The sequence below is a fragment of the Notothenia rossii genome, assembly GCF_949606895.1.
Source record: "Notothenia rossii genome assembly, chromosome: 10".
Taxonomy (NCBI): Eukaryota; Metazoa; Chordata; class Actinopteri; order Perciformes; family Nototheniidae; genus Notothenia; species Notothenia rossii.
This window is the reverse complement of record NC_136908.1, coordinates 17,317,645-17,333,763: the sequence shown is the minus strand read 5'-3', so window position 1 is coordinate 17,333,763 and position 16,119 is coordinate 17,317,645. Positions and strand designations below refer to the sequence as shown.

Sequence of the window (16,119 nt, the reverse complement as noted above, 5' to 3'; positions counted from 1 at the left end):
ACAAACGGGCACCGTTGTATTCTTTTTGTGTCTCTTTTCAGGTGTAACACATCTCTTTGTGGTCCTTGCTGCTGTTTTTCGAAGTTGTATTGGTGTCTTTCCAGTCATTCATGTTTCTTTGTGGTCCTTTTGAGTATGTTCCTAGTTGGTGCCATTTTGTAGGTAAAGGCCAGGGGGGCGAAATAGGTTTTGATTAAATGCACTTAATCTTAATGCAGTAAACGTTTAGGTTTATATAACAGGAGCAGAGTGAGCCCTTATTTCTATAAACGATCTGTGGTGGCACGCTCAGGTGCGCATCCCTCTGCAGGTGCGCTCGCGCCGTCACTGCCTGGTTACTAGGAAGAAAAAGATTTCCTCACGTAGTAACTGAGTCGGCTCAGACTCGGTGCAGCTCCTTTCAAAAGTGATTTTAGCTGCTTTCTAAGAAGGTTTTACAATAACTTTAAGCAAAGGAAGTTGTGTTTTAAAAGTTAACGAAGAAAGAGGTGGAGGTTAAGGTGGAGAATGGGTAAAAAACAGGAGACAAATCCGGACTCGGAGTATGGTGAGTTGAAATCGCCCGTTACCTCAGACTGAACCATAACCTTAACATCTTATTTACCTAGTACTTAACCAAATACTTTTGGCTATTACTTTTCATAATGATTTCTGCCTATATTTTTCTTTTATTTAAAGGATGTAATAATTGGATTTACCAAATTATAAATGAATTTCATAAACATGTATTTTCAAAAAATAATAATAATAATTAGATTTTCATTCTTCTTTTTTACATTTAAAATACTTCATATTTTATACTTGAACTTCTTCAAAAACAAAGGTTATGGTGAAGCTTTAACGTGAGATTTGTTGTTGATTTAGCTTTAAATAATGACTTATTTTAATAATTGATTATAAGACAAGTTTCTGATACATTTTCTGTCATCAGCTAATCAGTTTAATATTTCAGCATTAATGGATTTATCCTCCCATTACTTTCTCTATTATTGATTGGTCTATAAAATATAAGAACAAAGAGGACAATGCCCATCACAGTGTTATTATAAAAAAAAAAAAAATAACCAACAGACCAAAAGCCAAAGATATCTATCCTACAATCAAATGAAACAAGTAGGGGGGTCCTCACTCCTTTCCACAATTACTTTAGTGCTTTTTATATCACAATAGTTGCAGATAGATTTTCTGTTGATTCAATCTTTTTACCTCAATATTGATCATGCAGTCATAGCAGAGTCTTTGAATGACAGATGTTGTGAAAAAGACAGGATGAAGGAGAACTACACTATCAAAAAAGAAACAGAATATAATGTTGTATCAACTCTCCGTTTATCCATATCCTTGTTTACGCTTGTATTTGGAGTATTGATCAAGTCGAAGTCTATTGACATTCTGGGAGGTTTTCAATGCTCGAGTAAACAAACCCTCCCAGGAGGTAAATATCCATCCGTATCTCATGACTCCTCAGAGAAAACACCAGAATAAGATGAGGACAGAAGATGTGTCATAACCGACAGTTTCCTTATCAGGGTGACAAGTGAACCTCTCTTAACATACAATAGACTTTATGTGTAAATGATCCTTCTTCCTAAACTCATCACCATTTGTAATCTGCTCCCTGCTAATTTCCCATTGTTGTGCTGGCCTTCATGAGGAAGTTAAAATGTTGGACATACCAAGTTAGGCTGAATGTTGTACAATATGTCTGTGTTGTGGGTTAAATGCAACCAGTGTGTCTGCTAAGTGTGAACACACTCAGTTTTAAGGAAATAGGTGACTTTTGGCAGTTGCAGGGGGTTTGTTGCTGCAAATCATTGACCAAAAAGTATGTTGCTCAAGGCAACAAGGAACAAAACTGTTGTTGACACTAGTGGATATTTCTGATTAATTTTGAAAAGATGTTCACCTGTTTTTAAAAAATTGTATAATGTTCGTCATACGGAATCAAAACATTTCTTATATAGAAAGTGTTATGAGTGAGGATTAAAGAAACTTCTGTATTTCAGCTGTGTGATGTAGAGTTTATTTAAAACATTTTGAAAGGTGGACATCTCATTTTGAAACCAGGACCTACATTTTTTATTCTTTAACAATGAAGTGTCATTTCACACGCAAAAGCAACATACTCTTGCTGTTTCCAGCTTCGCAAACGTGCTTTTGCTCTGTTGTGTTTAGGTCAACCAAATAAGATTGGGTTTTGCATCTTAAACGCTGCAGAGTTATAATGGGCATTTGTCCCTTTTTTCTGACATTTCATTGGCTAAAAGTTTGATACACATTTGTATTGAGAATGAAAATAGTTGTTTGTTGCGAAACATTTATCTCCAATTTCTCTTTGAATGTTTATGAGAAATCCTTTCTGTTGCTGTCATGGCTCTGACATGTAAACCATAAAGGTACTCAGGAGTCACATAACAGTTTTGACAATCAAATCAATCACACTTGAATGAATACACCCCCTACCCTCTTACGTCACATCACTTTGAAAGAATTACTATTTTTACTTTCTTTCTTTTACCCTGGGAGAGTCAAGTGTATAATGCAGGTTACCAATTAACCTTGTTGTCATCTCTTTTCACAGTAAATTATAAAGAAGGGTGAGGTTTGTACTTTGTACAATAAACAACATATTCTTTACAGTCTTTATTTTTGATTTTTGATTCTTAATTTCTTGCCCGAAATAAATTATTAATCTTGTGATTCATTGTGTTACTCAACATGCACAAAGTAAAGGGAAATTAGAGATCAGTTCCTTCTTCAGTCAAGGTCAGGTGATGACCCTCACAGCCGTCATCCTGCAGCGGCCTGATGGGTTCAAGGTCCATTGGTTTAAAGCTTTTCACCAGCTTTTAACGAGGGCATAAAAACTGAGAAGTCATTTAAAATGTATCACACACAGTCACAGATAGTTGTTTCCACATTGTCATTTACTCACAGCAGTATCCTAGCAGAGCTGAAATCTGACACTGGAGGCATGGGAAAAGGCAGAAGAACAGGTTCCTCTGTTGAGAAATGTGTGTATCACTGCCAGGGTCATTTCTGTCACATTCAACAAACAAAGATTCTGGAAACAGTAATGAGCGCGGATGCATTATGTAGTCGATCAAATTCATGTCTTATATAAACAGAAATAATGCAAAACGCTATTTGCATCTCAATTTTGAATACATATTATACTGTAGAAATGCCACACAAAGGGCTTAAAATAAGTGAAAAATAAGCATAAAATGTCAATAAAAACAGGGATGGAATGACACATTAATAGCATAATGTAAGATGGACAATAAATAGAACTAAAAATCATAATAACAAATTATAATAGTTGAAAATATAAAAAAAATTGCAGCATGCAGAAATATCAAAGTCTATTCATTTATTTTTATACTATGTATTTTTTATTTATTACATCAGTGGTGGGGCTTTGAATTTTTCAGATGAAAACACACAGGGTATTTTTGCCTTCAAGTAAACGGGTAGATTAGTACAGCTGCCTGTTGTCATTAACACACTTGTTTGTTGTTTATATAACATCCATATCAGATATAACTGTATGTATAAGAGTGTGTCAGTAGGAAAACCCTTATCTAAGACATGGAAATAAAGTTTCTAATAATTCGTTTTTCATAATTCCTTGGCCACTCTGTGAACATTTGTTAAACCCTCATTCTGAATGTGTGTGTTTAGCATTTTTGGTATTTGTTTACTAGACTGAGTCTTAGAGCAGAAGAAAAAGCTACCAGCTTGGTGCATCCTCTTCAAATATTTGCATCCTACTCAGAAATCCTGACAAAGGAGTTTGCTTCATATTACAGTCAGTGGAGATACATTGCTCCAGCTGCCATGATACATGTTATGGTGAGCTGGGGACCAATCAAATCAAGCATGTTAGCCTTTTGCCAATCCAGTCTCATGGCATTTCGTGTTCACCAACACGATTTTTAATCTATTGATTCGTGTTCACCAACACGATTTCCCCCTTTTTTTCGTGTTGCACAGCACGATTTTAAAAGCAATGTATTTCTATTGGTAGTCACAGCTTCCGGTCTTCCTATAACACGTAATGCTGTGAGACTACCAATAGAAATACATTGCTTTTAAAATCGTGCTGTGCAACACGAAAAAAAGGGGGAAATCGTGTTGGTGAACACGAATCAATAGATTAAAAATCGTGTCGGTGAACACGAAATGCCATGAGACTGGGTTGCATTTGCATGTATCAGATGGGAATCCCACATACAACCGACAGAGAAACACTTTTTATTATATCTAGACTCTTTGTCAACACATTTATTGGTGCTGCAGCGCAAAAAAGACAATTTACTTTTGTTATTATTTGTGGTATAGTGTTACACCTGCCAAAGGATGTCTACATGTTCTAAGGATGGCACTCCAAGCTGTCGGTTGTGTTTTTCCTGCCCGACTGGATGAGGCAATGGAGGCTAATTGGGGCTCACTGATCTGACTCTCATTTGAGGAAGTTCTTCGGTTTGCCTCACCTCAAACATGTTTTGATATTGTTAATATCCCCAATAAAATAACTTAGCGTCTGTGACAATACCCCCTCCTTCCAAAGCCATGTTTTGAATTCAAATGATATACAAATAAGCACGAGCTGCTAGTATCTATGCTTTTCTTCCACCCTGATCCTTTTCCCTCGGAACTAATGTGAACAAACTCTTTTGTGCTTATGAAAATCATTCTTGTTCTGTATGCTAAACGACACCCAGTGGTTTCCAGGGTTTGTCGTGCTGGCAACCTTTCTTTCTGTTCCAGGACACGTCAGTGACATAATGTATTTCCTGTTATACCTGTCACGTCTGTAATTGCAATTGAATTGTCAAGGACCTGTGAGCAACTAACCCACATGAATCAATATTCATTTTCTAGTCTCTAAAAGTACTTCCTTATTCACCTGTAAATGTAATTCATTAACTCTAAGAAAGTAACCTATGTTCAAAGTGAGCAATAGAGAGAATATAAAAAAGTTATTTGTGTATGCAAATGTACTTCCTCATGTCCACATGTATAGCACACAGATTAAATGCATTTCCTTGAGGGGGAAATGTCAGGTTAAGTGCCATTACAGAAGTGTGTGATAAACTAATGTGTCCTTGAGAATCTCCCTGTAAACAAACACAGAAGTCTCTGACTAATGTTTCATGATAAGGCTGTACCGGTCAGTGATTAATTTACTTTTCATTCAAAGCTAACTTGTCTTGTTTTCCTTTCCCAGGAGAACCGGCTGAGTTTGACCCAACGTTCAATGGGCCCATGAAGAAAAGGTAACACTGTCCCTGGTTTTTCTTTGTTTTTTTTACAAATAACTCCTTAAACTGCAAATCCTAAACCCAGCAGATTGTGTTTTTCCAAAGTTCCTGTTGACTGAATCACGTTTGTCACCCTCAAGGCAAACTTCGATGCAAAGGTCAGCCTGTTTACAATAACCTCTCCCTTTCCTCCATCAGAGGGTGCACTGATATCATCTGCTGTATCCTGTTTATGGCGGTCCTCCTGGGCTACATAGCAGTTGGGATTTTAGGTGAGAGTAACCTGACAGCACCAACACATGCCCCACATATCACCATCTCCTCTCTGCGTCCTTTCTTTGTTCCACTAAATTGGAAAAAATAGCAAACAAAGATTGCATAGTCTTTTCAAGTTTCATGAATAACCAGGAATACCAAAGTGAACTTAAATGTGCATTTTTACATAGATGTTTTTGTTAACATGTTGAGATGTATTTCAATGAAATCCTTGAAGTATTATTTATGTATTTTTATTCGAAAGTTTGTTCCTCTATACTCCCTGTCTCACACTCCTTTTTTGTTCGAAACACTAAAAGTGTGATTTTATGGGGAAAGGTAGAAAAGGAAGTGCCACTTCCTTTACAGTCTTTCTGTCAAAATACAGACAATACAAATATGTGTGTCTCTCTTTGTTTCTCTACCTTGGTAGTACATCTGCAATTACTCAATAGAGTTATTGGGGGGACACAATAATATATATTTTTAAATATTATTTTAACTAAGGTTTTGTGTCTCCTGTGATTTCCCTTTGAATGAATCTATTCTATTTCTTCATCATAATTCCTCGATGCATCTTAAAAAAAAAAGATGTACGTTTTATATGTTGAGAAATATCATTACGTACGAAATTCTGATTTCCACTTCAACATCCAGTCAGCGGCTCTTTATTGCCCTGTCATCAAACTCATTCCAGCACTTATAACTCCCTCTTATCTCGAGTCAACAAAGAGGCCAGATAAGCCAAATATGTGTCAGCGACTGTGTGCGTCCCAAACAAATCAGATCCATAGAGGCAGGTCAAAAGCATTGGTTAGCTATTGTCGAGTTGCTGTAGTGGAGGAATCTACTGGCTATTGTTAAAACATAAGGGCTAAATTAATCCCTAATAAAATACTTAACATAGTGTCTAGCTCAGATGAAGAAACGATGCACTTATATGACCTTTGTGCCCTCTTGTGGTTGGACTGAACATATTCATCAATGGCTGGTATCACACTAAATTCTGGGGTGTAAAAAGGCAGTAAAGCCACTTTGGTGCATGCAAATGTATATATTTTTTTAAATCTTGCTTGATGACATACTAATTTTGACAACAACAATTGTGTTCTGTGACCCAATCTTTATATTAGACTGTTACAATTTGTTGTTAAAATGCTGGTAAAGAATGGGGTTGAATATGATAACACTGCCCTCTTGCAGAAGTACCGTTTCCTCAGTGCCAAACCATGGAGCGTGACTTGCTGTCAATATCTTACCTTTTTTGTGTTTTTTTCCTATTAGCTTGGCTTTTCGGTGACCCAAGACATGTTCTTTATCCAAGAAACTCAACTGGATGGTTCTGCGGCATTGGAGAGAATGAGTAATTCAACCTCTCGTCTTTTCGAAAAACGTTAACATAAAGAATGTGCATTTTAAGTATTTCAAATCTTTCTCTCTCAGAGGCCGACCCAACCTGTTCTACTTCGACTTCATCAAGTGTGCCACATCTGTTAATGTTATGGCAAGTGCCCTTAACGGTTTTCAGTGTCCAACCATGCAGGTAAAGAAGGCTGCTTTTGTTGTTTCTGATGATACTGGTCGGTTAACTGTACTATCCCAGTGTCCCAGAAATAATCACCTTTTTTCTCTACCTATAGGTGTGCGTGGAGAGCTGTCCCTCTCAGTTTTGGGCTGTGGGGATAATGTCATATTTGCCTAATGTAAAGCCAGCAGAAGTTTTCAATCAAACTCTCTGTGTGCCATCCATAGACCTGGCAACAACTAAGTTTGTAAGTCCCATTCTTAGAAAACGTTGTGTGTTCCTTTAAAAAAATCCCAGATGAAAGATTTGTTTTGATCATTTTTAGTACATTTAACATTTTGTATTATGCTTTATAATTTGCAAAATAGTACACTTTGATTGATTCACGTGTAATTGTTAAACTATGTGATAATGTTCTTCTCAGAGTGTTCAAGACATTGTGGACAAGGAGCTGTGTCCTTTCTTCTACATGCCCACGGCCTCTGGTGAGTTTAATGCTCCTATAGACTACATTACATCCATATTAATATTGGTCTGATGATACATTAGCACTATAGCAGAGGGTATGAGTTTCATACGGCTGCTTATTTAGAATGTACATTAACTTATTGTCACTGTTGTGTATTCGATGCATGATGGCTTGTGATGGAAAGTGCCTTAGATATCAAGGAAATTATAGTCTTCAATTTCAAGCTGATTTGATTATTTTCTGTTCTGATAGTGCTGGGGAGATGTTTGCCCGATATCACAGCACTGGACAGGGTCCCTTCGTTCTTCTCAGAAATTCCAGGTTTACCCTCCTCAGTCAACGACACAGTCAACCAAATGATGAACGGCACAGGGTAAGATACAGAGTTTCCTCACCTCATCGTGGGTTGAATGAAAAACTCATTCTTTGTTTTTATCAATTGCTTTGACTAATTTCTTTGAACCAACCCTAACATTTCCAAAGTGTTGGATGTAATCATCACAACTGTTTCATGGGCAATAACATATATTTCTGCAAAAGGTGGTAACTTACTCAAGGCATTTCATTTGTTCCCGAACAACCTAGTTATTGTTTGCAAATGAAATTAAGTTTGTTTTATATGTGAGCCTTACTCTTCAGAATATTTAGATGTTTTTTTTCAACTGTAGGTCAAAGTTTACAAGGAAAGATCAATAAATGATATAATACAAAGAAAAACGCTATGCTTATGTGTATAGTATACTTGAATCAATGGCAAATTAAAATCTGGTGAGAATAACAAGAGCATTGTTCAGAGATTTGAATTTACGGTTTTAAAATTACGGTTGTAATTCTAGTTCAATAATCGAGCCAAAGAGGAAGTAAAAAACTGTAAATCCCATATAAGGACACACCAGATACAAATGTTAACCCTGTTTCTCTCTCCTCCTGATCACCAGCACACGGTAGGTCTTCATGAGTGTTTGTGTCGGCTCTTAGTGTAGCAGATAGTTTGTAGTTGCTGTTGTGGCCTTAGATGCTGTGTGAAACACTCGCTTGTGACTTACGGGGTTAGTAGAAAGTAATGTGTATCTCTCTTACAGCAGATTCATTTCTCCATTCTCTCTTTCTCTATTCTGATTCTTTGGGGTTATGTTTATCTTTTTAGTCTTTACCACTTCATTTATTTTTGTAACTTCCAACAGGCTGTATTCTACGACGGAGTATTAGGACCACACTTAGAAAAAAAAAAAAAAGTAAGTCATAGTTACGAGAATAAAGACATAATTACGAGATTAAAGCTTTATATATACAGTCTATGGATTAAAGTCGTAAGTGACTTCAGAAGGAGACAACAGCAACGTCCTACATGTGGAGCATCTTGTGAAGCAGTACTTTAGTTTAGGTTTCTCAAATAACGAAATACTTAATCCTTTGGCACATCAGCATCAGATTATCATAAGTATTAGAACTTTGAAAAGGTTGTGCAAGAAACTATGTCTATTATTTCGAAGAAAGAACCAAACGGACTTGGAGGAGATTGTCTCCTTTCTGCAGGAGGAAATGGCTGGTTCTGGCCGACTACAAGGCTATCGTTGGTTACATCTACGAGCTGTTCAAAGGGATTTGTTGTTTCACAAGAAACTGAGACTTGTAATCAAGGCTTTGGATCCAGAAGGAGTCGAACGATAGCCTTGTAGTGGAATCGGAATGAGCTCCCCATTGAAATCAGGACAGCAGAAAGCCTTCATCTTCCGCCGCAGACTGAAAATTGAAACCTGATGTACTTATATGATTCTGTTTTCTTCAAGTTTGTATCTTCTTGGTCGAATGCACTTATTGTAAGTCGCTTTGGATAAAAGCGTCAGCTGAATGCAATGCAATGTAATGTAGTCGGCCAGAACCAGCCATTTCCTCCTGCAGAAAGGAGACAATCTCCTCCAAGTCCGCTTCTCAAGTCACTTATGAAACTACGACTTTAATCTCGTAATTATTACTTTATTCTCGTAACATTACGGCTTTATTCTCGTAACTATGACTTTATTCTCGTACTATTACGACTTTATTCTCGAAATTCCTGTGTTTTTTTTCCTTCTAAGTGTGGCCCTAATACTCCGTCGTAGTGTTCATTGTTTGTTTATTAACACATTTTTTTACTCTACCCTTCTATCTTCATTGTTTTTATTTCACTAGGCCTTTTTTACTTCTCACTTTTACTGATGCATCTTGTCCTTGCTTTTTGTCATTAGGGACATTGTGAATGGCTTCAATGCCAGAGACATTGGCATCCGCATCTTTGAGGATTTCGCGTCGTCATGGCCGTGGATCCTCGTGTGAGTTACCCTGCAGAGCTACACCTCACATACACTGCCAATTATTGGCACTAATGCAGATATACATTCATACATATTCAGTAGTCTTTTAATCTATGTCTTACAATTGAATAGTGTATGATTTGATCATCATAAACGTCTTCATTCTTTATTACACTTTCATCTCTGGTATTATATTAACCTCATGTTTTCTATACCCTTTTTTTCTTTTTCGTAATACCCATGTTATATTCCCTCTCAGTGGTCTGGTAATAGCCATGGTGGTCAGCATGCTGTTCCTGCTGCTGCTGAGATTCACCGCTCCAGTGATGGTGTGGGTGCTCATCGCAGGACTCCTGGGTGCAGGGGCATACGGTAAACACATAGAGACCTCAGTGTCTCCCACTACCCAGAAACATTTCTTAAGCAACATGTATATAAAAATGTGTGTAACGGAAAAGCTAAAGACTAGATAAATAACTTGGTCCACTGTTCAAATGTAATATGTAATTTAAGTATTTTAAATATTCTTCTTAGTAACTCTAACTGATTGCATGAACAGCTATTAACAGTAAAAAGTTATATGTAAAGCTACGTAGCCTCTCACTGTTACATTGTTGTTTTTCCTCTTGCAGGTATATGGCACTGCTACTGGGAATATAGTAACTACAAGAATGCCTCTGCTACAATTTCTAACATCGGTTTCACCACCAACTTTAACGTTTACCTGCAAGTCCAAGAGACCTGGCTGGCGTTCCGTAAGTCTGCTTACCAAGATCATGAAAAATAATGTTTTTCTGTACTGTTTACTTGTAATGAAAGCTTATTCTATAAAGCTTGTATTATTTAAAGCTTATTTAAATAGCCTGTTTTGGCAATGTTTCAACCACGAAGCTTTTACTTTGGCAAATAGTAGAACAGGAAATAACTAATGGCATCATAAGGCCAAATCACATCCAAAAATAAATGCAATAAAACCATTGTTGGTACACAGAAGACACTTCAGTTTTATAACACCACTTGATTTATGACATTGTAAATAGCTTCTGGTAAAAGATAACCTTAATTTAAAAGTAACTGCTCTCCGCAACTGTAATTGTATTCCGTGTTGAATTATGTCAGCTCACATTTTTGCGCCTAAGTAGGAGTTTTTCCTTCTTGTCACGCTTTTGTCTCCTCCCTCTCAGTGATAATCATATCTGTGGCGGAGGCCATCATTCTCCTGACCATCATCTTCCTGAGGACCAGAATCCTCATCGCCATCGCCATCATCAAGGAGTCCAGCAAGTGAGTCCTGACGGTGTACAATAAACTTATTTTACTCTCTTTTAATTACCCCTTATATTAACCCATGTCTATGTTGTCCTTTAATCTTTCTGTGAAGAGTGCATAACTTTAAATGTGTGTGTTAATATTCAACAGGGCAATCAGTCACATGATGTCCTCTCTGCTCTACCCTCTGGTCACCTTCGTTCTCGTGCTGGTGTGCGTCGGTTACTGGAGCGCCACTGCTTTGTATCCTTAATTTTTATGTTTGCATTTGTTTTTGTATTTCTATGCATGCTGTCAGTCACAGTGTGCCTTTTGCCAGATCAAAGTAAACATGTATCTAAGCTGCACTTCTATAAAGTCCAGAGTGTCTGTTGTTCTCTTTAACTGATGAATGAAAGATATTTGGCCACTTCAGGAGGCCCCATCTACAGAGTGGTGGCTCTGAACTCCACTATGAACGACTGCAAGAGTATCAACGGCTCTGTGGACTGTGACCCTCAGGTGAGTCGGCAGGATGGGAACACGGAGAAGTTTATCTCAAAATGTTTCTTTCATAGCATTAATATCCACAAGTGCCTTTTTTATTCAAAAATGTAAACTTGTAAACAAATGTCTTTCCAAATGTTATACATACAAAGTATTAGGAATGTGTGTACGTATTCACAGATATTTCTTTCATTTGTGGAATTTGGTTGTGTATTTCAGATGTGTTTTGTAAGTTTACACATTTGTATTAGCATTTGTTCAAGTTGTTTACGCTAGATTACACTTTTACACATGATTTTAGATCTAAATTCATCATAATAACACTCGATACAAATTGTGACCTACATTGTAAACTTCTTACATTGATATCTTTGGTTGAATTGGCAAGTAGAATTCATTTGGCTCTGTTAACAGTCAAATTACCATCACTTACTATCATACAATTATTTCCCCTCTAAAACTAAATGACTAGCCATCAGAAAGGGATAAACATAAAATGTCCTTTCACCAAAGATAATGCATGATCTGATAAGTACGAGGAGACGTCATACTGTTTATGCTAAGACTCTTCACAGCCTCTCAACCACTGCACCATTCCACTTTCTTTTTCTCCATCACCCACTCACTCATTCATTCTTCTCTCAGAACTTCAACACGTCAGACTACCCAGACTGCCCCTCAGCCAGCTGCATCTTCATCAAATACAATGAGGAGGGTCTCTTCCAGAGGAACCTCTTCAACCTGCAGATCTACAACGCGGTGGCTTTTCTCTGGTGTGTCAACTTCGTCATCGCCTTGGGCCAGTGCACGCTGGCAGGGGCCTTCGCCTCCTACTACTGGGCCTTCAACAAACCCGGCGACATCCCCTACTTTCCTTTGTCTGCTAGCTTCATACGCTCTCTCAGGTGGGTTGATGAGCTGCTGTCACATGGTCACATCCTCTTACAGCAGGTGTGTCCATCCCTGCCAAAAAAGGCCCAAATGAATGCCTGCAGTCCCAAAGGCCGCTATTACTGGTTTACTGTCTTGTGATTCTAGTGACATGATAACGTTACCGAGGGTAATGCACAAAGGGGAACCTTTTTAACCTAAAAGTACTCAAGAGTGCTTCACAAAAAATACTGTGTGAAGCAGTTTCCTCTAGAGGGCGCACTAGACACACAACATAACAGTGTGTGGAAGCAGACCTCAGCCTCATTTCTTTGCATTTCAGGTACCATGTGGGCTCTTTGGCGTTTGGTGCTTTGATCCTGACCCTGGTGCAGATAGCGAGGATGATTCTGGAGTACATCGACCACAAAACCAGACGTAAGGCAGATAAACCCTCATCTAACATTCACATCTCATCTTTTTTATGTTTATTCTTGTTACATGTGCTTCAGTGTAAAAAGTCCTAATATTTAGAAGTATTTATCAAAGTGTTTTTTATTCAGCAGTTCCACTTTTAGTCTTAGATACATCATATATGAATCTCATGACATATTATGTTGATTAACCTCCAGTTTATTTTCCAAATGTCTCAGTGGATACATTGCTACTAAAGATGTGCAGGCTGTTTACAAGTGGAAAAGAGTTGGAAGTGAATGTTTTCTGTTAAATGACAGGCTGCTTATTTTGTCTTTTTGTCTCCAGAGGCTCAGAATCCATGTACACGTTTCATATTGTGCTGCATGAAGTGCTGCCTCTGGTGTCTGGAGAAGTTCATAAAGTTCCTCAACAGGAACGCTTACATCATGGTGAGGACAGAGAATTGTACAGTTGTTGAAATCAGTCCCTTAGAAACAAACATTTACAATATTATACAGTATGTTGTATTTTAATAAAATGTATTGTATATATTTATTTTCTAAAACAAGTGATTTTGTTTTCCCACAGATTGCCATTTATGGGACAAACTTCTGTGTCTCAGCCAAAAATGCTTTCATGCTACTCATGAGAAATGTAGTGAGGTTTGTGTTAAAATCATGATCATGAGTTCAATTCCAATGCTGGCTGACCTCATGGTGTCTGCCCAGCGCATGACATGAATATATATCCTTGTGTTAGGCGGTTTAGGTGAATAATGTTGTGCTTTTCTGACTGTGTGTCCCTTAGGGTTGTGGTGCTGGATAAAGTCACAGACCTGCTGTTGTTCTTCGGGAAGCTCCTTGTGGTCGCAGGAGTGGGTAAGGATGACGCCATGTATTGGGACGGGTAACACGAGAGAAACGGGTTCATATGTTGTGTTGTCTGTTCTTGTCGAAAACCAAAAGTGTTTATGGTTGTTCTACACGGCCATCCTGGAGGGTGGAGTGGAAAGCCAGCTGTCAGAGAGGCCCGAGTTAAGACATTGTTTAAACACGTGGATAACTGTGTGCTTTTTCATTCTCCCTTTGAAAACACCTAAGAGTGTTTGCCCTTGATTGTACAGCTTCAAGCTGACTCAAGGAGATCTGTGACTGGCCTATTCTCACCTACACACGTCATCAGTCTCTTGTTACAGAAGTTGTCATACACAGCAAACTACTATCCAACATGCAGTACTGAGAATACTGAGCCCTTCAGTCAAATGTAGGACTTTGCATTGTTTTAAATGGCAATGCTTCAGATTTCAGTCCTGGTGGATTTGACACTATTTACTGGTGTTAACAGCAAATACAGTTTCGTACTACAGGTACAAATACTGAGAGCAGCTAATGCAAATATATAAATATTGCCCTACGCTATCCAGTGGGCTCAATCACCATCGTGTTACATGTGATGTGTTTGATTAAAATCAGTTTTTATTTTAGTTTTATCTCACAGAATATTGTGTAAACATAATCCAAAAGACGTGTTCTTATACAGTGAAGCCCAATACACTTCTAGATAAATGCATAACAGGAAATGGAAGGAGAAACTGAAATCTTATTTTTTTTCCAGGCGTCTTGTCCTTCTTCTTCTTCTCTGGACGAATATCGCTACCAGGCAACACCTTCCGCTCTGAAACCCTCAACTACTACTGGATGCCAATTATTGTAAGTCACAAATGTTTCTCCTCAGTATTTAACGTAAACAAATTCAAAGTATGTTATAAATCCTTTCTTTCTTTCACATCTGTTTTTGTAGACGGTGGTGTTTGGAAGCTACCTCATAGCCCACGGATTCTTCAGTGTGTACAACATGTGTGTCGATACACTCTTCCTCTGCTTCTGTGAGTAGATGTTTACAGTTTAGCACCATTCATGTTGTTGATATAGAAATACATCCAACATGAGGAACCTATTGAAGCCGTGAGAGGCAGGGGGCAAACACAGGAGAAACACAATTTAGATAAGAGTTAGAAAATGGATCAACAAATGTGTTCTCCCTTGCCTCTCACGGTGCCCGTTTCCTCCTCACGTTGGTATGATCATTATGTTTTTGTGGAAAGATTTTAAAACTTGCAAATATAGTCAAATATTTCTTACATGTTGATTTGAAGCTAAGAAGCTTAAAATGTAACTTGGATACATGTTTGTATTGAACAATACGCACATAATCAAGCACACATGCTCTGTTTGATCACAATGTGTCTTTCCCTCTCACAGTGGAGGATTTGGAGCGCAACGATGGATCTTTGCAGAAGCCTTACTTTATGTCCAAAAACCTCATGAAGATCCTCAACAAATCCAACAAAGCCCCGAAAAAGGTTAAAGGGAAAGAATTAAATAATTTCACCACCTAGGTTTATGATGCCACACTAACAATGTCACAGAATATCAGGATCTATATTTTTTAATACCTTTTCAATTGTTTTTCAAACAAGTCTACTGAAACTTATTTGCTGATTTTGCACCTTTTCTTTTTTATTGTATATATGCAAATGTGGTATTAATGACTGTGCACATGAAAGGACTGTGAAATTCAAAGTGTCTTAGACATCAAATGTATTTGTTTGTTAAAATTGTTTTTCTTTGTGTCATGACAAAAAATCCCCAAATAATTTTATTTAATTCTTAACCATTTTTACTGGCTTATAACTGTATCTCCGTTCCTTTCAGACTTATTTATCTTGGGTTTGTTAATCCAGTTTAATGGCTTTTAATGCAAGTAAGAGTTTTACCTGCGGCAAGTTATTTTCTATTTTGAATCACGTTCTTTCGTGGATGATTCATAAGATGTATTTTCATCAGATGGAAAAAAAATGAATAGCAACAGTAAAAAGTAATATTTTTAGATATTTGTAAAAAAAAAAAGTTATAAACACAAAACATTATTTACAATCCCAATAATGGTACTGATTATATGGATAGGTTGTTAATATGTACATGACAATACTGTTTGTCTTCCATCAACCTACTGTACTTCCGACACTGTCACTGTCACTCCCCTTCACAGATGCTCCTGTACATGTAAACAATCATGGTTGATATTATTTACTATTCTTTGGTTTTCTTGTTTATCAGATAACCCATTTACATGTTTCTTCCTTTTGTGAAGCCTGCAAATACAGAACCATAAAAAAAAATGACCCTTTAGAAAATCTTCCTTTTCTGCTTGAATTATTAAACAGATGACATACACAGCTTAAACAAATATATATGTATTGTTTTT

The 16,119-nt window shown here is 37.4% G+C and overlaps 1 protein-coding gene across 1 annotated transcript; it reads left to right on the top strand.

Moving 5' to 3' along the window:
• The first annotated feature begins 331 nt into the window (after positions 1-331).
• Positions 332-16,050, top strand: slc44a4 (solute carrier family 44 member 4). Its single transcript, XM_079653802.1, has 22 exons — positions 332-547; positions 5,234-5,282; positions 5,466-5,539; positions 6,807-6,885; positions 6,966-7,065; positions 7,163-7,294; positions 7,472-7,532; positions 7,769-7,889; positions 9,745-9,828; positions 10,070-10,182; positions 10,443-10,565; positions 10,995-11,094; positions 11,230-11,322; positions 11,478-11,580; positions 12,211-12,470; positions 12,779-12,873; positions 13,198-13,301; positions 13,441-13,514; positions 13,660-13,730; positions 14,467-14,561; positions 14,653-14,737; positions 15,114-16,050. Exons 1-22 carry the CDS (start codon positions 508-510, stop codon positions 15,248-15,250), a joined length of 2,193 nt encoding a protein of 730 aa, XP_079509928.1. The 5' UTR covers positions 332-507; the 3' UTR covers positions 15,251-16,050.
• Positions 16,051-16,119: the final 69 nt, after the last annotated feature.